The 22,178-nt window shown below is 47.0% G+C and overlaps 1 protein-coding gene across 1 annotated transcript; it reads left to right on the forward strand.

Annotated features, from left to right (window-relative positions):
• Nucleotides 1–1,049: 1,049 nt before the first annotated feature.
• Nucleotides 1,050–21,354, forward strand: CA6 (carbonic anhydrase 6). Its single transcript, XM_036874856.1, is given in 10 exon segments — nucleotides 1,050–1,128; nucleotides 3,320–3,499; nucleotides 9,483–9,631; nucleotides 10,281–10,373; nucleotides 14,578–14,647; nucleotides 17,917–18,074; nucleotides 20,459–20,516; nucleotides 20,519–20,581; nucleotides 21,253–21,284; nucleotides 21,286–21,354. Coding segments are annotated over 10 exon segments (951 nt in total).
• The last annotated feature ends 824 nt before the right edge of the window (nucleotides 21,355–22,178 follow it).

Below are 22,178 nucleotides of genomic sequence, written 5' to 3' on the forward strand. Positions count from 1 at the left end.
TTGCCGTTAATTCATGCTACCGTATTGCCATACCATCATCCCTCAGACTCCAGCAAAAAGTGGGCCATGAGATAAAAGAGGCTGCAGAGGGCGTTAGCTCTGTTCTGCAGAACAAGATGGTCCTTTGTTTCTGGCTAGGAACGCTGCTGCCCTTCACCTGTGCCCTCTCTGAAGGGCATGGGAAGAGCTGGCCTGTCAGCAGGTATAAACCCAAAAGTTTCTCCCTCAGCTAATTTCAAGGACTGTTTACCTAAGTGAACGCAGGGGGATTAGGCAATCCACTGATCCACGTGCTGGGTGGGTTTGGGTGTGACCAAGCGCACTGCGGCTGTCAGAACAAATCCATCCCACGGAGAAACTTGGATGCCTATAGCAGTTCGGACAGCCCAGGACACGTGTTGGGATGTGGCTCGTGAGCTGGGGCTAAGGGTCCACCAGTGATTAAAGAGTTAGGATGAGAACAGGACTGCCGCCAGTTGGATTCTCCACCTTATGCCCAATACGTGGGACCCAGGCCATCTCTCTCGCCGCCTGGCTGAGGGCAGCCCTGAGTCTGCATGAGTGGCAGGTGTCGATTGCTGAGACAGGCAGAAAATACCACCCGGCATCCGGCTGGCATTTTCAGGCACCCATGATGCCCCTCGCCAGCTCCCTGGGCCCCCCTTGCCAGGAGCAAGGGCACAGGAAATGCCATTGTTCTGGGAAAGCCTCTCCATCCTGCTTCTCTCTGCCTTGGGCCATGCCCTGGCCTGTAGTCGCTCATCCACAAAGGCTGCACTGTGGGACCCTGTGAGTGAGTTTTCATAAATCAGACAGTGAACAACCAAACCCTTGGGCTAAGTGGACACATCACGGCTGACGCCAGAGGTGATGAGACAGGTGCACCCCACCTGGCTGAGTGAAGCCGGTGAGAAGGCCGTGCTGTTTTTCAGTGGGTGCAGCAAAGTGTGGATCAGCTGATCAGACTTGGTAAATTGTTATTTACAGTTTCTGAGCTTTTAAAAGAAGAGCTTCCCCAGAATCGGCCCTGATTCCAGACCCACAGCGTCATGACGGCTCTGGTCACCCTGCTGTCCCTGCTCCTGCTGGGAGCCCAGGCCCAGCACGGGGCCGAGTGGACCTACTCAGGTAAGGCCCACCCCAAGGGCTGCATGCCCCCTTTCTGCCATCACATCAAGGAAGGGGGCACCCCCTTCTTGAGGACGAAGCCTGGCCTTTCGGGGCGACCATGAACGATGATTGTGTACGGTGCTTGCTGGGGTCTCAAGGTCTCGGGCTGGGGCAAGAGCATACTGAACTTAGACCTCGGCTAAGGAGAGGAGGGCAGAACTCTCCCCATTCCCGGATCCCTGAGTCACCCGCAGGGTTTCGGCTTTTCTGCCCCGGAAGCTGGCTTGAGAGCCCGCATTAGTGCTTCCAAGGGCAAAGCCATTTGCTCTCTTGGTCTGTGTAGACAGAAAATAAAGCAGTTGCAGGGGGCTCCCTGCAGCCCCACCAAGGGTGTGTGGGGTCTGCAAGAGCTTTCTTCCAGGAAATTTCATGATACACGGTTTATCCAGAGCGTCTCGACGTGCCGAGAACCCAGTGACCATTGCATGGCCTCCAGGCTGGCCTCTCTTGGTCACCGTGGCCCTGCTGAGACCCCAGTCTCACATCCAGAACCCCGCTTATAGGACGTGAAGTGGAAAACCCTGGCATTTAGCACAGGTCCCGGCCCACGTGTGGACCAAAGAGAGGAAGACAGTGGGGTTCAGACACGAAACGCCCCTTCTGGGTGGCAGGGGAGAGAGCGCCTGGCTGGCCCTCCTCTTCTCTGTCCTGGACGGAGGCGTGGGGCCGGAGAGGATGCTCGTGGCCGCTGGCTGATTCAGGGTCCAGGGGCAAGCAGGGTTTAGAGCCTGCTGTCTGCACAGTCTGCCCTGGCCGCAGACACAGGGTGAAGCGTCCTCCCAGGGTGGATGTGTGTCCTCTAAGTCAAGGGCAGCGGAGTTCGGAGCACTGTGGCGAGGCTCAGGAAGTCCAGCTTCAGAGGGCAGGACAGCTGACTCTGACCAACTGCTCTGTCTGGACCAGAGGATTCCCCCACCCGGCCCAGTGCCACAAGACCCCGGGGCTTCTGCTCGGTCAGGCCCATTGGTACTGGGAGTGGTTTGAGGGTAAGGAAGAGAGAGGATTCCAACAGCGGAGTCCGTCCTCCCAGCTCAGCACAGCCTCTGAGACGGGGCCCAGGAGAACTCGGGCAGCTGCTGCGAATGCCTGGCGGGGATACCTGAGAAACACCAATGCTGGTAAAAAACGTTTTGATCCATGAAGGGGCTGTGTTCAAGACGTCTGGCCTTGCTCCTGGCACCTGCCCCTAGGAAAGAATTCTCTACAAATTGGTTTGTATTATTAAACAGTGAAGAGAGGTACAGAGGAAAAAAGAATTGACTTTTTATTGAACCGAGAAGCTGTGAGAGGCCTAAGTACAAACATCTTCCTCAAAACAAGCTATGGATGACGTTGTCCCCTAAGGGGGAAAGAGAGCTGGATTCCCTGTTGCAAATGGATGAGACCAGGACCCACAGTTGTTTGGAGGCCGAGTCACCCATTATAATGACTTGCTTTTATCACCCTCTCTTCTCTCTTCTGTGATTAGTAACTACCTTAAAAAAGATAAATTTCAAAAAAAAAAAAAAGATAAATTTCCTTATTTTGATATTTTTTTCAACTAATCATTCTAGGTCATCCTTGAACCCGATGCTTCCTTTCTTGTCCTGAGTCCATAAGCGTAGGCACCCAGGTGGTCTTTACCATACTGGGAACCAGTTAAAGGGGAGGGGTCAAGAAAGGAGGTGGGGAGGGCCTGCCATAGGGCCTAGGGCGTGGAGTGGGCCGTGGTATTGTTGGGGGCTGGAAAAGAGAAACTGCCATTCAGAGGAAGTGAGGAAAAGGCCCTGAAGGTAACACAGGGATGCCAAGCCCAAGTAGCCCTCGAGTACATTTATCAGCCGACAGTCATGCAAAGGAAAAGCCAAAGCTATGTATTAGAGACACCCATTGCTTTCAAAACACGAAGGCATGTTCTCAGGGCCAGTGGGTGCAACAGGAAAGTTACGAACCAGCCCCAAAGCCCCCCAGACACCAGGGTCCGTGGAGCTGATTTAGATGCCCCTCCTGCCTCCTTCTGGAAAGAGGCCCTGCTTTCTAGAAGGCAGGCCTCTGGTCTTGACTGTGGCCTCTGCAGGCCTCCTGTTGGGCAGGCCCAGCTGTGAGCTGTAGGCTGTGGCCCTGAGTGAGGTGCCCACAGGGAGCCCCTTGCACTGTGACCCCCTGTCAGAGGGGGTGCTGCATGAAGCACACTGGCCGAGGGAGTACCCCGACTGCGGGGGGAAGAGACAGTCGCCCATTGACCTGCACAGGAAGAAAGTGTGGTACAACCCTTCCCTGAGGGCTCTGAACCTGTCCGGCTACGAGGTCCAGCACGGGGCATTCCCTATGATCAACAATGGCCACACAGGTAAGGGTGGGCGACAGGCTCCCGTCCCCGGGCGGGCATGGGGGGAGGCAGGCAGGCAGGGCTGCCAGGAGCTGTATGCGCAGAGATCCAGAGCGTGGCCTGGGGGCTGCAGGCCTCAGGCTTGGGGTAGACCGGTGTTGAGTCCTGGCACTTCGTCCCTGCTTGGGCAGCATCCGTCTGTAGACTCGGTTCCCCACTGGCCCCTTCATCCTGCACTGGCCTCTCTCTGAGCTCACTCTGAACCCAACCAGCAGGAAATTCAGCTGACAGAGAGGCAACACCGAGAAGCCACATGACCCACTGTCTGTTCTGTTGATCTGTGCCCAGGTCTGATCTGCCATATTTTCTACGTGTGAAGTTCAGACAAGAAAAGCTGGGTTTTGGGGGCCTCCATTTCAGAAGCCTAGACTGGACAACCATAAAATCCTGCTTAACGTTTGCAGACACCCTTCTGATTTTTTTCAAGTGGGCTTGTCTCCTCTGAGCCTCATGACAAGCCCGGGGCGGGGTGCATTTTTTAAGCTGAAACCAGAGGCTTTGGGAGGCCGAGGGACTTATGGTCATGTAGTTTCTAGTGGCCGAGCTGGATCCAGACCCCGGATGTCTGATTCCTCGGTCATGTCCTCCTTGGAAACTTCCCTCTCCACTCCCACCTGGGCTGGGACAGTTTACTGTCCATTCGCATAGGTGTATGTGGGGGGGTGGGTCATAGGACTCAGATTTCCTTTTTGCACTATTAAGAAAATAAAACCATTTGCCCTTGATGGGGCTGATGAAGGTAGTAGCCCTCAGATAGCTGTGATTTGGATCACTGAACTCCACACATAGTTCGTGAAAGCCTCATTTTATCATCCATATCAAGTTCCTGTTTCCAAAGTTACTCTCTGAAGCTACCAGCAGGTTGGCAGAAGTGTATGGCCTTTTCAGATTGGCTTCTTTCACTCAGTAATATGCATTTACGGTTCCTCCGTGTCTTTTCATGACTTGATAGCTCCTTTCTTTTTAGCATTGGATAATATTCCATTGTCTGGATGCACCACAGTTCATTTATTCGTTCACTTACTGAAGGACATCGTGGCGGCTTCCAAGGTTCAGCAATTATGAATAAAGCTGCTATAAACATCAATGAACACCAGTGTGTAGATTTTGGTGTGGACATAAGTTTTCTGCTCATTTGGGTAAATACCAAGGGGTGTGATTGCTGGATCATATGGTAAGAGTATGTTTAGTTTTGTAAGAAACTGCCCAACTCTCTTCCAAAGTGGCTGCACCATTTTGCATTCCCACCAGCAATGAATGAGAGTTCGGTTCCTCCACAACCTTGCCAGCATTTTGTGCTGTCAGTGTTCTGGATCTTGGCCATTCTATTAGGTGTGTGGTAGCACCTCATTGTTGGTTTAATTTGTATTTCCCTGATGAACTATGCTGTGGAGCATCTTTTCATATTTGCCATCTGTATATCTTCTTTGGAGAGGTGTCTGTTATGGTCTCTCGGTTATTTGTTTTCTTATTGTTGAATTTTAGGGATTCATTGTATATTTTGGATAGCAGTTCTTTATCAGATGTGTCTTATACAAATATTTTCTCCCAGTCTGTGGCTTGTTTTCTAATTCTTTTGATATTCTTTTTTGCAGAACAGAAGTTTTAAATTTTAATTAAGTCCAGCTTATCAATTCTTTCTTTCATGGATTATGTGTTCTGTGTTGTATCTAAAAAGGCATCACTATACTCAAAGTCGTCTAGGTTTTCTCCTATATTATCTTCGAGGAATTTTATACTTTTGCACTTTACATTTAGGTCTGTGATCCACTTTGAGTTAATTTTGGTGAAGGGTGTAAGGTCTGTGTCTAGGTTCATTTTTTGGCATGCGGATGTCCAGTTGTTCCAGCACCATTTGTTGAAGAGACTCTCTTTGCTCCATTGATAATCTTTGCTCTTTTGTCAAAGATCAGTTGGATATATTTATGGGGGTCTCTTTCTGGGCTTTCTATTCTGTTCCACTGATCTATTTGTGTATTCTCCCACCAAGACCACACTGCCTTGATTACTGTAGCTTTTTTTTTTGGCCACACCATGTGGCTTGTGAGATCTTAGTTCCCAATGGAACCCGTGCCCCCTGGAGTGGAAGCGTGGAGTCCTAATCACTGGACCGCCAGGGAAGTCCCTACTGTAGCTTTATAGTAAGTCTTTAAGATGGGTAGCATCAGTCCTCCAACTTTGTTACCCTCCTTAAACATTGTGTCAGCTATTTTGGGTCTTTTGCTTCTCCATGTAAACCTTAGAGTTAGTTTGTTGATATCCACAAAATAACCTGCTGGGATTTTGATTGGGATCACATTGAATCTCTAGGTCAAATTGAGGAGAACTGACATCTTGGCAATAGTGAGTCTTCCTATCCAGGAATATGGAATATCTCTCCATTTATTTAGTTATTCTGTGATTTCTTTCATCAGAGTTTTTCAGTTTTCCTCATATAGATCTTATATGTAATGTGTTAGATTTATACCTAATTATTTAATTTTGGGGGGGAGATGCTAATGTAAATGGTACTGTGCTTTTAATTTCAAATTCTACTTTTTTTAAATTAATTTTTTTTTTTAGCTCCATTGGGTCTTCATTGCTGCGCGGGCTTTCTCTAATCGAGGTGAGTGGGGGCTACTCTTCTTTGTGGTGCGTCGGCTTCTCATTGCGGTGGCTTCTCTTGTTGCAGAGCACAGGCTCTAGGTGTGCGGGCTTCAGTAGTTGTGGCTCACGGGTTCTAGAGCACAGGTTCAGTAGTTGTGGTGCACGGGCTTAGTTGCTCTGTGGCATGTGGGATCTTCCTGGTCCAGGGCTCGGACCCGTGTCCCCTGCAGGGATTCTTAACCACTGTGCCACCAGGGAAGCCCTAAAGCTTATTTTCAATTTCTCTATTTTGTTGTAAACAAGGGACAGTTGGTGGACCAGTACTGATTGATTGATTTTTTTTTTTTTTAATTCCCCGAAACACATATGCATAGGCTCCAGAAAAGCTTAAAGGTTGGAAGTACTGGGCCTGTAGTGTTCAAGGGGAAGGGCAACACTGCTCTCTTAATAGGTACTATCAGCCACTCCATTTATTGGGCTCATTGAAAGGAGGGATGATCTCTCATTCATCCTTCTATCCTGGTACCTGGCACAGAGCCTGACATAGATTAATGCATTTGAGGCGAAAAGACTTGTGCACGAAAGGATAAATCCCCAAATAGGCTCCATGAGCGATGCAGGATTCTGAGTAGGTTGTTTTTTTTTTTTTTTGGCTGCGTCAGGTCTTAGTTACGGCGTGCGGGCTCTTCGTTGAGGCACCCGGGCTTCTCTCTAGTTGTGGCTCGCGGGCTCCAGAGCGCACAGGCTCAGTAGTTGTGGCACGTAGGCTTAGTTGCTCCGCAGCGTGTGAGATCTTAGTTCCCTGACCAGGGATCAAACCCACATCCCCTGCATTGGAAGGCAGATTCTTAACCGCTGGACCACCAGGGAAGTCCCCTGAGCAGGGTTTGATCTTTTTTTTTTTTTTTAAACCCTATTTTTGAATAACTTTTTTTTTTTAAATTTTTTATTTTATTTATTTATTTTTGGCTGTGTTGGGTCTTTGTTTCTGTGCGAGGGCTTTCTCTAGTTGCGGCAAGCGGGGGCCACTCTTCATCGCGGTGCGCGGGCCTCTCACTGTCGTGGCCTCTCTTGTTGCGGAGCACAGGCTCCAGATGCGCAGGCTCAGTAGTTGTGGCTCACGGGCCTAATTGCTCCGCGGCATGTGGGATCTTCCCAGACCAGGGCTCGAACCCGTGTCCCTTGCATTAACAGGCAGATTCTCAACCACTGCGCCACCAGGGAAGCCCAGGGTTTGATCTTTGAAAGTTGTAGGAGCAAGACTGGTTCTGTCTTTGTGTTTTTATACTTTTATTTTGAAATAGTTTTAGGCTAGAAAAATTGCAGAAATAGTACAGAGAGTTCCCAAATACCCTTCTCCCACTTCCCCTAATTTTAATATCTTATAACTGGACTGCGTTGATACCACGTGATGAACTACACTCTAGACCTCATTTGCATCTCATCACTTGCCCATAATGTCCTTATCCTGGTCCAGCATCTAATCCAGGATCACACATTGCCTTTTGTCATCATATCTCCTTAGTCTTCTCCAATCGTGGTCAGTTCCTCAGTCTTTTGTAACCTTGACGCTTTGCCGTTGTTTCTTGAGCACAGAAAATGCTCAGATCATGTGTTTTTTCTCTGGTCTGATAAGAACTTGGTTAAATTAGTTTCAAACAAAGGGGAGTAAGTTCTGGAAGTTAAATCAATTTTTTTTCAGAATCTGGAAGGTTCAGCAAATTGATTTTTGGGAGGACAGATATTTGGCCTCACCTTTTCAAAAGCACAGTGATAAGCCCAGAATTGCTGCCATTTTTCAATCTGGCCTGTGCGATCCTATTGATACAGCTTGAGAATTGAGACAGTCTGTCTGCAGGGAATTGCGTTTCAAGGGAAACATGCTTGTCTGGATCTCTGTCATTGCTCCTGTGGTACTAACTCTCCTCAGCTCTCCAATCTCTGGGAACAGATGACTGCATATCTCCTTTGAAAAGCTCTTCCATTTTTCTCATGTGAGCAGTGATTTTTGAGGCCGGCTACAGTTTAAGCACTAAATACCAAGCACCTGTTCTGCCAAAGGGCATGTAAAAATCTTTGAGGCTGGATTTCTGCCTTCTGGCATATTACGTTATGAATTTCATCACAGCTTCCTGCTGCTTTAGATAATTTGGAAGGGAAGAAGGGGGTCATTTGACAGATATCAAATACCTACTATTTGCTCTTTAAGAAAATCTACTTGTTTATAACCATCTTCAATGACTTTAAATAGAAAAACTTTGTTATCAGGAGAGATGCTGACTGTCCCTTTTCAAGTCCTAAATTATACCCTCATAGATATTTTTCTTGGTCATTTTCTGGGGTCACTCTCTATGTCTCCCTTTTGCCTGGGTCATTGCAAAATATAGAGATTTCTCTAAGACCTAAGCCAGTGGAGCGAACAAGGCAGCTGTCTCACCAAAGTAACCTCCCTGTAGAAAGTCTGTGGGGCACAAGGCAAAAGGAAGCTGGAAGAGAGATCCATTTTTCCATCGGCAAGAACCTAACGCTTGAAAGCACCTGTTGATGATCACATCAAATTCAATCCCAAGCCAGGAGTCTGTGTGTTCCCTGACTTGCCACAGAATGTGGTCTTTTGTCTTCTGAAGACAAGTTGAAGCCTATAATGGTGATGTCCCGTCCAGGCCCAGTTCTGGCCCAGCTCTGCCCTGACCAATGAACTGAGTGACTCTGCAAATCTTTCTACCTCCCCGGGTTGGCTTCCTTGTCCATAAAATAAAAGTACTGAAGCCCCGCAGGGATGCTACTTTCTATGAAGTGGGATGGGTTGTTAGTTGGTCTAGTTCTAGAAGTCGATATGGGATGAAGATTTTAACCACATCATAGAGAAGATAATGACTTCAACTTGACCTTACAGAGTACTCACGCTGGGTAGTAAAGTAATCAAAATAGTCCCAAGAGGCCCCACTTCCTATCCCTACCCTGTGGGCAAATTCCAAAATTGGCCAGAGGTGGAGAGTGGAATTCTGATTTCCACACTCATTAGCCCTATTTTTTCAGGGCTCCCCCCTTCGTTAGGGCTAACAAGCTGGACCTGCCACTTGGTGGTCCTGCCCCTGACCTTCTGGTCCTGGGTGGGAAGGTGAGTGCCCTGGAACAAGTGCCTGTCCAGCCCAGCTTACTCAGTGCCTGGTCCCCATCCTTCCCCATGTGCTAGGTGCCCCCTCTCTGTTGGTCACCCTGCTCATGGCAGTCTAGGCCTGTCTATAGTACCAGCTTGCCCCAGGAGTGGGCAGGTGACCGGGGAAGTTGCCTCACCTGTAGGCCTGACCCATCCACGCCCATCTGCACACTCCCTGCCCCTCGTCTTCTCTTCCAGTACAGATCAGCCTGCCCCCCACCATGCGCGTGATGGCTGCCAATGGCACCCAGTACACAGCCCAGCAGATGCACTTCCACCAGGGTGGCGCCTCCTTGGAGATCAGCGGTTCCGAGCACACCATTGATGGGATCAGATATGTGATCGAGGTACCCTGAGGATCCTCTTTCTTTCAAACCCCATAGTCACTTTTCTTATTAAAACAGCCAAAAAGACTTTGTGCAGTGGTGAGTCAAGTCACCCTGAGGTTGAGTTTATTTTTCATTCATTTACAACAATTCACTGGTCACTGCTATGTGCTGGGGGTTCGGGCAGGGTCCCTGCCCTCACAGAAGTCACCCCAACGCAGGAGTTTACAGCCCACAGAGTGGGGCAAGCCCTCTTTAGTTTCAACTGGATTTCTATGTGGTAGATTTGCTGGGTCCCCCTCTTGCTTAGGATGACCGCAGGTTTACAGTGGCCTCCTGGGGTAAAGGGGCACATGCCCACGCTAGGGAGACCTCGGGAGAACCCAGTGGCCTCATATGATCCCTTGGACTCTGCCAGCTTGTCTGCCGGGGGGAAGGTGAATTGCCATCTCCCCAGAATCCCACTCACACTCTTTGCATCCTTGGAGAACTTTCTGGTCTTGATAGATCTTGTAGCCCAGAGGGAGGGAGATGGTGGTCAGAGGTGTTTACGTGGGTCAGCTGAGGTGTGGGACGGAGCATCTTTTTTTATTTTCCTCCTTCCCTGAAAACCTGAAGCACTTGAGGTTTACAGGAACTGCCCTTGACTTACACTTTCTTGCTTCCACAGATTCACGTCGTTCATTACAATTCTAAATACAAGAGCTACGCTAACGCTCAGAAAGCACCGGATGGCTTGGCTGTGCAGGCAGCCCTCGTTGAGGCAGGCTGAAACGACACATGCAAAGTTAGAAATTGGTGTCAAAACAAGGTGTTAAGTGTAGACAAAGGGTCTTCCTACTGGTCCCTCCTCATCTGTTCCTGAGCTCACAATTCTTGGAAACACTCACCCAATGAAAGACCTACCCTTTTTCCAGTCCTTGCTCACAGTTACTGCATTCCTTCTGTGTCACCAACCTCAAGGACATGGCATAACTTGGACGAGCTGACTTAAAAGAGCTGGGATCGCAGAAGGGTTCACTGGACATAAACTGCTCTGAGGGCAAGAGGAAGCCTGCAACCCCCTAGACAAAGCCAACATCTCTGCATCTCTCAGAAAGTCTGGAGGGTGGGATTTATGTCTAGGTAGCAAGAAGCGGTCAGTGAATCCAATCACCCCCAAACAAGCTTTATATTGGATAAAATTGTCAAAAACAACCATATCAGTGCTCTGGAAATGGACCAAAGACAAATAACAAGGTGAGGCATTTATTTATGATAAATGGCTAGAATTTTGAGTAAGAACAATGGGAGTTTGTGGACATCTTGCCTGGGGCTGTTCCCATCCCCTTCCCCTAACGTGGTCAGCAAGGTAGTTTTATCGGGGCAGCATGGACAGGAAAACCAAAAGCTTCACTGCCTGATACAGGGGACTAATTTGATTTGGAGTAGAAGTTGAAAACCCATGCCCAGGGGGCACTGCTGCTAAAAGTAGCAAACAACCGAAAAGACAGAAAACAGGGAAAACTTGCAGGTTTGATAGTCTGAGATTGCAGTCCTAGTTGAGGTGAGTGGCAAGTGGCAGACCATCAGAAATTTAACTGGGAGATGAGCCACAGAAAGGCTGTATAAGCTTCCCAAGAAACCCTGATGGAAAGTAAAGGCTGAGGCTGACCCGGTAACTGGCTGATCTTTGAATGTGCTTCTCAACCCACATACAGACCCATCAGCAGAGGGTGCAAATCTTGGGCTCACGGGGTTTGAGCACAACCTCTGCAAAAATCATTGGCCACAAGACTATGTTGACCCTAGATGGCCCCAGGCTGAAAAATAAAAATAAGACTTAAGACCTAAGCAGGTTCATCAGCTGCTGTACACCGCTGTGAGATATATCCTGCAGATGAAGTCCAGGCAAGTCACTAAACAGTCACATGAACAACAACAAAAACCCCTCAGGACAATTTTTAAAAATCAGAAATCAGATTTGCTGCCATGTATTATCTGAAATGACAGTTATCAAAGAAAAAGTTGGGCATGCAAAGAAATAGGAAAATGTGATCCATATTTAGGAGAAAAAAAAAAGCAGTCAAGGGGCTTCCCTGGTGGCACAGTGGTTGAGAGTCTGCCTGCCAATGCGGGGGACACGGGTTCGAGCCCTGGTCTGGGAGGATCCCACATGCCGCGGAGCGACTGGGCCCGTGAGCCACAATTACTGAACCTGCGCGTCTGGAGCCTGTGCTCCGCAACAGGAGAGGCCGCAATAGTGAGAGGCCCGCGCACCGCGATGAAGAGTGGCCCCCACTTGCCGCAACTAGAGAAAGCCCTTGCACAGAAACGAAGACCCAACACAGCCATAAAAAAAAAAAAAAAAAAAAAGCAGTCAATATAAACTGACTCTGAGTAGACCAAGAGTGATTTAGCAGACAATACTTTCTTTATTATTATTATTATTATTTTTAAAATAAATTTATTTATTATTTTATTTATTTATCTTTGGCTGTGTTGGGTCTTTGTTGCTGTGCGCGGGCTTTCTCTAGTTGTGGCGAGCAGGGGCTACTCTTTGTTGCGGTGCTTGGGCTTCTCATTGTGGTGGCTTCCCTAGTTGCGGAGCACGGGCTCTAGGCACGCGGGCTTCAGTAGCTGTGGCACGTGGGCTCAGTAGTTGTGGCTCACGGGCTCTAGAGCACAGGCTCAGTAGTTGTGGCGCATGGGCTTAGTTGCTCTGCAGCATGTGGGATCTTCCCGTACCAGGGCTCGAACCTGTGTCCCCTGCATTGGCAGGCGGATTCTTAACCACTGTGCCACCAGGGAAGCCCTATTATTATTATTATTATTTTATTTTTTGGCTGCTCCACGTGGCTTGTGGGGTCTTAGTTCCCTGACCAGGGATCAAACCCTGGCCCTTGGCAGTGAAAGCGTGGAGTCCTAACCACTGGACCACCAGGGATTTCCCTAGCAGAGAGTACTTTCAACAACTATCATAAATATGTTCAAAGCATGAAAAGAAACTATGTTCAAAGAATTAAAGGAAAATATGATGACAATGATTCAAAAAGGATCTCAATAAAGAAACAGAAACTATAAAAATGCACCAAATGGAAAGTCTAGAGTTGAAAAGTATCATAAAAAGATGAAAAATTCACTATATGGGCTCAAAGCAGATTTGAGGCAACTGAAGAAACCATCAGTGCATTTGAAGACAGGTTAAATAAATTATTGAATCTGAAGAACAAAGAAAAAAGCTAGAAGAAAAATGAGCAGAGCCTTAGAGACTCATGGGGACAAGATCATGCATCCCAACATATATGTAATGGGGGTCCCAGAAGGAGAGCAGAGAGAGAAAGTGGCCGAAAAAAATGTTGAGGAAACAATGGCCAAATTTCCCCAAATTTGATGAAAAAACAATAATTTACCAATCCAAGAAACTCAACAAACTCCACATCTGATAAACACTTAGACACATCAAAATCAAACTGTCAAAACTGACAAGAGAAAAAGGGTTCGTTATATAGAGGGGGCTGACAGTGCATTAATGGCTGACTTCTCATTAGAAGCAAGGCATCAGAAGGCCGTGGAATGACTGACGATCAGGATTCCTATGTCCAGCCAACCAATCTTCAGAAATGGGGCAAAATAAAGACATTCCCAGTTAAACAAAAACTGAGATAATTGTTAACAGATCTGTCTTACACGAAAAGTTAAAGGAAATCCTTCTGGCTGAAAGGACATCACACCAGACAGCAACTCAAATCCACAGAAAGAGATGAAGACTGCCAGAAATGGTAAATATGTAGGTAAATATAGAAGACTATATATATATATATATATATATATATATATATACACATATACATACATGCACATATATATACACATATATACATATTCTTGTCTTCTTTTAATTTCTTTTTTAAAAAAACCCATAAAATTGTTTAAAGCAATAATTATACCCCTGTAGTATTAGCTTTACAATGTATGACAAAAATAGAAGAAAAAATGAGGAAGGAATAGAGCTATATTGGAACAAAGTTGCTATATTTTACTAGAATTAAGTTAGTATTTACCTGATATAGATTGTGATAAGTTGTATGTTGTAGTCACTAGAGCAACCACTAATAACTTAACATGGTTAACTGGTACGCTAAAAGTATTTGTTTAACACAAAAGGTAGAACAGAGGAACAAAAAAAGATGAGACGTTTAGAAAACAAATAAATGGCAATCAGAGATCCAAGAAAGTCTGAATTTATAGCCAGTGGAAGAATGGATCAGCCTCGCGGACTGAAAAGAACCATTGTCCATAGGCCTTTTTCACAGAAAGCAACTACTCTGACTTCTAAAAAGTCAACACTCATACAATAAATAAAGGATGACGGTGGTCAGAATTGGAGCAGTTTTGCCTTGGACATCTGGCTCTCCTTCACTCAGTCAAAAGTCCTGAGGATGAAGAAGGGAGCACTTAAGAGCAAGCCCCCGCATCACCATGAATCTGGGGACTTCCCTGGCGGTCCAGTGGTTAAGACTCCACGCTTCCAATACAGGGGGCATGGGTTCGATCCCTGGTCAGGGAACTAAGATCCCGCATGCCGCATGGCCAAAAAAACAAAAACAAACAAACAAATGAAAAAACACAGTGAATCTGACTGTGGCTGACATTGCCCAAAACAGGGTCACTGGGGATATCTTGACAGTGACTTTTGTCCATTCCTTGAGGACATCACCAGTCACCACCAAGAAGCTCTTTTCCCTGGAAGCTGCCAAAATGCTTCAGATCTTGTCTTTCTGGAAGAGACTGGTGAGTCCAGGCACTTGGTGGGCAAAGAACAGCCAGATGGTCTCCCCCAGCACAAGTGGGGCACGGGTGGGGCTGCCTCCTTGCCCTCGCGGCTCTGCCCATCAGCCAGTGTACAAAAGAGCTGGATTAGCGGGGATAGTACTGGATGGATGGCCCTTCTCCATTAGGTGAACTGTTCTGTGTTTCTCCTGCAGGTCAAGGGTAATGCTGAAAATGCTTACTACAGCAACTTCATTTCTCGCTTGAAGAGCATCAGGTATCCAGGTAAGGGAAACCAACAGCGGCTGCACGAGGGCAGAGGAATGAGCGTGAGTGTGATGGGGGGCAGGGGAGCAGGGAAGAGTGTTGCTGGTGGAGAGGGTGGCAGATAAGCCTGCCAGGGGACGCTCCCCTCCGTGTGCAAGGTCTCTGGTTCCAACAATTCCCAAGGTTGGCTCAGGCTGTGCACACCTCTGAGAAACCCATTCATAAACTCTACCTGTCAATTGCCACGGTTGGAACTTCTGGATGGCCAGAGTTCCACTAATGAGGGATACCTTCATTTAAGCGACTCTCACCTCTGGCCCCAGCTGGAAGTGATGATCCTGGTCCCTAAAGAGAGATGGCCTCCTTGGCTTCAAGCTGAGAAGAATCTCAAGAGTGAAGCCTCTTGTCATGGCGCCTGCACACACAGACACAGGGCTGGTCTCCCTTATCTCTGACGCCAGAAGGCAGGGTTCTTGTCAGAGTGTCTGCCCACTCCCATGGTCAACCCTTGACCTTGAGCAGTAACCAGGTCTGTTGCAGCCTTGGTTCTGTGCATCCCACTTTGGCCACATCTCCCAGACTCCAGGTCCCTGACCTCAGTCCTCACCCCCTCCAGCAATCTGCTGACCTCCAATCCATGGACCTCCACGTTCTCACTACTAGTCACGCCTCATGCCTCTCATCTCTCTTTACCTAGCTTGGATTCCACGGGCCATACTTGTGACACACCCACTCAAATGCCCTCCATCCCTCCACAAGCTCACCTGGCAAAGCCTCAGACTAACTCCCACTTACTCACAGCCTGTAGCCAAATGGCTGAATGTAGCCGGAGAGAAGCACACAGGCTTCTAACTTCATTCACAGCTACAAATATACACAAGTATATATACTGCTCAGAAATCCTGAAATGCTACTCTGGGCATTTGCTTTTCCCCTCTCCAAAATTACTGCGTCATATTTTCTCCTCTCTCCCAAAGCCCCTCCTCTCTGGCCCCAGCTTCTCCCTTGGAGGCGATGCCTGGCCTCCCACTCCATGGAGAAGGTAGTCAGAAACTCACTCATCTTAACCTGCCTGCGCCTGACCAAACTCCATGTCCCCTCCTCTGTTACACTGGATGAGAGGTCCCTGCTCTGGTCCAGGGCCAACCTTCCGTGTGGGCAACCGACGCCTCCCATTCTCAGGGCCTTTTCTCCTGCCCATCTCCCCTCTCTCTCCTGCATCTCCCCCTTCACCCGGTCACTCCACTCAACACACATCACAGTGCTCTCATTTCTTCCATTTCAAAACACAAACTCCGTCTCTTGACCCCATCACTCCCTCAGCCTCCACCCCATTCTCATCTCCCCTTGAATGAGTTGTCTACTGTCCTGTTCTCTTTTCTCACTCAGCCTAAGCCTTCAAGGTCACCCCGGTTGTCAGATCTCCTGGGCACTTTTCTCCTCTTCTCTTACTCCACCTCCAAACAGTGAGGCATTACACGCGGCTTGCGTTCTGGCCAAACCCCGCCCCCACCCCCAGCGCTACTCTCTTGCTCTCTCTTCCTGGCTCCTGCCTTAATGTCCGAGGGTGCCAGGACTCTGACTTCTCTCGGTGACCTCCTTTTTAGTCCCATGGCCTGAATTGTCACCTTTAGGCTGTGGACTCCAAAAATCTCTATCTGGTCCTCCAGGTAACATCAGCATCAGGCAGGACAGGTGAGGCAAAGTTGAGGCAAGAACTGTCTAGTTAATCTACGGACCATGAACAAAGCCAGCAGGAGACACCAAAGGCCTGTGGTATAACTAAGGAGTTTCCTTGAATTCACTGACCTCAGATATTCTATTTCTACGAACTGATCCTGATATATTTCCTTCTCCAATTCAATAAATTCCACTGCTGATCAATAGTGCCCACAACGCTGGCCTCTCTCTGAACTCTGGATTCCTTCACCCAACTGTTTAGTTGATGTTGCCATATGGATCTAGAACGCAACATGGCCAAAGCATAACTTATTCCCGTCCCTTTCCAGGCTTGTCCCTAAACCAACTTTCCCATTTCAGCAAACAGCATCCCCATCTATCCCCTTGTTTAAGCCAAAAATCCCAAAATTTCTCTGGACTTTCCTCTTTTCATTCCCCACCCTGCCCTGCCACACCCAAACCATCAGTGGGCCCTGTTGTTTTTACCTCCCTGCTTCCAATTCTTTGGGGTATATTCCCAGAAGTGGAATTTCTGGATCATATGGTAATTCTATGTTTAATTTTTTAAGGAACCACCATATTATTTTCCACAGTGGCTCCACCATGGTTCTGGAATTCTTCACTCACTTGAACGTATTGGAGTTATGAAACAAAATCTATGCAATAGAGTCCTTTAGAAGGTTATATCTTGAAATCTATCCAATAAAAACAAAACTTAGAAATCTTTTACTTATTCATGGGATTATGCACTACTACACTTCACAGCCTTGGTTAAAGAAACCTGTTTATGTATATAACAAAATGATATCCTCTTTGCCACTAAAAAATGCAAAAGTGCTCAGGGAAGGTGAAGCAAAAGTCAACTCGACTCCGTGTTGCTTTGATAGTCTCTTGCTGAGTTCAGGGACTCAGCGTCACTGACATGAATAAAAGAGGAATTCTATAGATGCAGCGATAAATGTGGGTGCTGTGGAGGCTTCACATGCCCTGTGGATGTCCCCCTCTCTACACCTCACCTGTGGTTGAGCTTGGTTCCCAATGGGCGTGGCAGGAAGCGCTCATGACCTGACGCCTGCACCTGGACCCCCGCTTAGCTCTGATTCTGCCTTTCTAATCTCTATCCCTCCCCTTCATTTATAAATGAGCACAACTCAAGGAATTTTGTTCTTTCTTTGAGAGCACTTACCCAGAAGCCCCTAGGAGTCATAATTTCTTTCATTTATCGTAAAATGTATCCTCTGCCTAATGATGATGACAATGATGATGGTGACGGCTACACTCATGACCACTTTCCTATGTGCGGGTCCAGTGCCGGCACTTTATAAACACATTCCCCTTTACCCTCACGGCAATGCTCCTGGGTGTCCCCTTTCTACAGACCCCGCCAGGGCCACTCAGCCAGGAGGAGGTATTCGAGTGGGTTTCTGCCCAAGTCTTTGCTCTTAACCCTTCCCTGGAAGAAGCACACTGGGGGATGTTTCCCAATGACCAGGTTCTATGTCCCCCTGCTTAAATCAGGAGATTTAAAGATGGTGAGATCTGAGCCAGAGCTGTCCTTGCAAGGGGCAGCAGTGGTCCCTAACATTCCTTTTTGTCCCCTCTTTTAGGACAAAGCGCAGTTCTGAGGGGCCTTGACGTTCAGGACATGCTACCTGGGAACCTCCACTACTACTACAGCTACTGGGGGTCACTCACCACTCCTCCCTGTACTGAGAACGTCCACTGGTTTGTGCCGGCAGATACTGTCAAGCTCTCCAGGACACAGGTAGTGTATAGAATCACTTTATCAAAGTGTCTCCTTTCAACGGCCTGGTTAACAAGAGTGCTCCCCAAATCTCACCTAATGCTGATACCTGGGCTCCTACAGCGTTTTCCACGTACAGGGCTGCAGTGCCTCACCTCTATTGCTATGGGTGATCTTACTAGTGTTGTGGCAGAAATGGGCAAACAGGCATCAGGGAATCCAAGAAACCTATAGGTGATGCAACAAAAAAACTGGGACGTGGTCCAAGTCATAGGACAAGAGTTGCACAGTGAAGGCAAATATTTACTGAGTGCTGCTCTCGCCAGGCACAAGTAATACATTACTTCATAAATGACTTCATGCGAGAAGGATAGCTTCATATTTAGCCTTTTACCACATAAAATGCCTGTAGCCCTTTGAGGGGAAGAGCCGTATCAGTTGTCTTTTGTCCTTCAGCATAGCATGGGGACATAATAAATACTTGTTGAGTTAAATAAAGGACACATGTTACTGAGGTTTCAAAACAAAGCTGACATTTCCTTCTGGGTGATGTTCTTCCTCAGAAACAAATATTTCTTTTTTTAAACTTTCCATTTCCTTATTCCAGGAAAAGGTGGAAAGACCCTTATAACCACACAAAAAACATTGCCAACCAGGTTGGAAGTGCCCCTAGATACCTAACAAAAGCCAATGTCAATTATCTCAGGAAAAATGCACCTTACATCCAGATCTATAAGAATTTACATGAATAAAGTTACCTGAAATGAGCTCAATTTTTAAAAAATCACAAAATATCAGGAATAAGGCACTATGAATGAGTGTCAGCAGAAATAGAACTACAAAGATTTCAGATATAGTAATTATCAGTCAATTAATATAAAATATGTTTAATATGCATAAAGAATGCATAATATGTAAAATAAAACATATTTAATATGTTTAATATGTATAGGAGTTTTAAAATTATGTAAATGCAGCACAAAGAGAAAGAGATGGAAATATGAAAAAGAAAGGTCCAACAAATGTCTGGCTGAAATTTAGAGGGAGAAGAGAGGTAGCATAGAGAAGAGGGATAATTTGAGAATGTTGGCTGACAATTTTCCAGAGAATTGAAAGACACCATGTCATATATGAGGGAAGCCCAACAAGTCAATGAAACAAAAAAGAAGCCCACACTAAACCATCACAGTGAAAACCACAAAATATCAAAGACAAAAGAGAAGATTTAAAAATCAACCAGAGAGAAAAGACAGATTTTCATGAAAGAAATACTATAGACCAAGAGTAGATGCAACACAGCAACAGTGAAAGTCAGAAAGCAGTGGAACCATGTTTTCAAAGAACTGAGAGAATGAATAGCTAACCTAGAGTTGTACAGGCAGCAAAAATGTCTCTCAAGAAACATAGACAAGGGACTTCCCTGCTGGCGCAGTGAATAAGACTCTGCACTCCCAATGCAGGGGGCCCGGGTTCGATCCCTGGTCAAGGAACTAGATCCCACATGCATGCTGTAACTGAGAGTTCATGTGCTGCAACTAAGGAGCCAGTGAGCCGCAACTAAGGAGACCACGAGCCACAACTAAGGAGCCAGCGAGCCGCAACTAAGGAGTCCACCTGCTGCAACTAAGGAGACCACGAGCCACACTAAGGAGCTAGCGAGGCGCAACTAAGGAGTCCACCTGCTGCAACTAAGGAACGCACATGCTGCAACTAAGGAGCCGGGAGCTGCAACCAAGGAGCCTGAGAGTGCAACTAAGGAGCCCTCTGCTGCGACTAAGGAGCACACATGCTGCAACTAAGGAGCCGGTGAGCCACAACTAAGGAGCCCACGAGCTGGAACTAAGTAGCCGGTGAACTGCAACTAAGAAGCTGGTGAGCCACAAGTAAGGAACCCATGTGCTGCAACTAAGGAGCCTGCCTACTGCAACTAAGGATTGCATGTGCTGCAACTAAGGAGCTGACAAGCCACAACTAAGGAGTGAGTGAGCCAAAACTAAGGAGTGAGTGAGCCACAACTAAGGAGCCTGCCTGCTGCAACTAAGACCCGGAGCAACCAAATAAATAAATAAATAAATGTTAAACAAAAAAGAATGTAGACAAAATACAGACATTCTCAGAAAAAACAAAAATTGAGCTTGCTGCTTGGTATGTTTCTGTTTACTTCTTTCTCTCCTTTTTACTATTGACTAAATACTCATAGAAAAAGGCTAAAAGAGATTGTTGGAGGAATGAATGGGTGGATGAATGGCCTGGCACATAGCACCCAGACCACTTCTGGAATTGAGATCTTCTCACAACCGCTTTATCAGGGTTATATAAATCCAAGCTCTAGTTCAGTTGCTAGCTAAATTTAAAAACTCACCCAGTGCCTCTCCTCTCCATAATTCCCTTCATGTTGCCTGCAGGTTTGGAAGCTGGAGAATTCCTTACTGAATCACCAGAACAAGACCATCCACAATGATTACGTGGGACCCAGCCCCTGAACAACAGAGTGGTAGAAGCCAACTTCATGTCTCAACCTAATCAGCGTGAGTGAGATCAACTCTTGTTTGTTCTTTGCAATTTGCAATTATAATTTCCTGTTTTCCTCCTTCTCTGGGTGGACCCATCTCTTCTGGCAATAGTAAGGGAAGGAAAAGGGACTTCCCTGGTTGTCCAGTGGTTAGACTCATGCTCCCAATGCAGGGGGCATGGGTTCAATCCCTGGTCGGGGAACAAAGATCTCTCATGTCACACAGCATGGCCTAAAAAAAAATAGTAAAGGAAGGGAGAGTTATCTAAACAGCAGGAGGCTCAGGTCTTTACAGGGCAAAGGGGATGACCCATTTTCCCAGTCCAGGCAGTGGTACCAGTGAGTAGAACAGAGTGGACGATGAGCAGCTACATGATTTATTACCCACCTAGTCTTGGCCAGAGACAGTAGGAGAAGCAAGACATCAAGCAACATCCAGATACTCCCATAACAGTTTCGGCTCAAGTTAATCTTATCAAGTCCAAATCAAATAGTTCACACTTCTATCTTGGTCTCTATTACAAACCCAGCCACAGCTCCTCCTATAAATTCCCTCAAGTGGGGTTAACTAGGCCACAATTGTCTACTACCTTTTCTTGGGGATCAAGCTGCAGACACCAGGGTGCTGGAAGTAGGCATGAGGACCTCCAAAGTTCTGAACTTTTCCAATAACCTCTTCTTTTATAGGCTCTGAGCTCCAGTTTTATCTAAACAATATTTGACAGTAATCTTGAGTACTTGAGAAGGTTTATTGAACAGAAGAAAGCAAAGAGAAAAAGACAAGGGTAATGACCTTGAAGAGTGAGCCCTGCCTTGTCTCCAAGAAGCCCTGTATGTCTGGATCACACCATTCCCACTGAGGCACCTGTTTAATTTATGATTAAAACAGGAGAAACCATCATCCATGAAAGGAAGTGAGATGGCTTAAATATATGAGAAGGCATTTGAGTTAGACAACACCAATGGGAATTGATTGGAATAGAAATTTAAAGGAGATGGAGACCTAACTATCCTCCTCTCGAATCATGCACATTGATGTGTCTAAATTACAAATCAGGCCAAACATCCCTGTAGCATTTAGATGAAATAAAATAACTTTGGAAATTTGTTACTTAAAAATTTTCTCTTTCTGCGCCTTTGTACCACTTCAAATATCCCTCCACTTCAAATATCCCTTCTTTGCTCTATGCTGAGGGACCCAGGTGATGGGGTAGAAATCAAGGTGGGAGGGATTTCCAGGACAAAGATTAAGAAAAAGGAAAGAGACCTGGGAATTCCCTGGCGGTCCAGCGGTTAGGACTTGGTGCTTTCCTCTTACATTAAGAACGTGTGGGTGGAGACGTTTGGAGCAGTGATCTTGCCCAGTGAGTCAAAGAGAGACAGAAGAGGGAGGAGGCGGGCTCCCAGGAGAGGAGGCGGGGGTGCGGGCTGGGGGGAGGGGTAAGGGCTTCCCTGAGATGGTGTCCTTGCTGGTCCAATGGTGTCTGCTGTCACTAGTCCTGGGTTCAAGTGCTAGTTCTGCCATTTCTAGTCACATGGGATAATCAAATTACCTTTTAGGGCTGTGGTTTTGAGTAAATAAGACAAGCCTGGGGAGCAGCCCACAGAATGGC

This window comes from Balaenoptera musculus, chromosome 1 (assembly GCF_009873245.2).
Source record: "Balaenoptera musculus isolate JJ_BM4_2016_0621 chromosome 1, mBalMus1.pri.v3, whole genome shotgun sequence".
Lineage (NCBI taxonomy): Eukaryota > Metazoa > Chordata > Mammalia > Artiodactyla > Balaenopteridae > Balaenoptera > Balaenoptera musculus.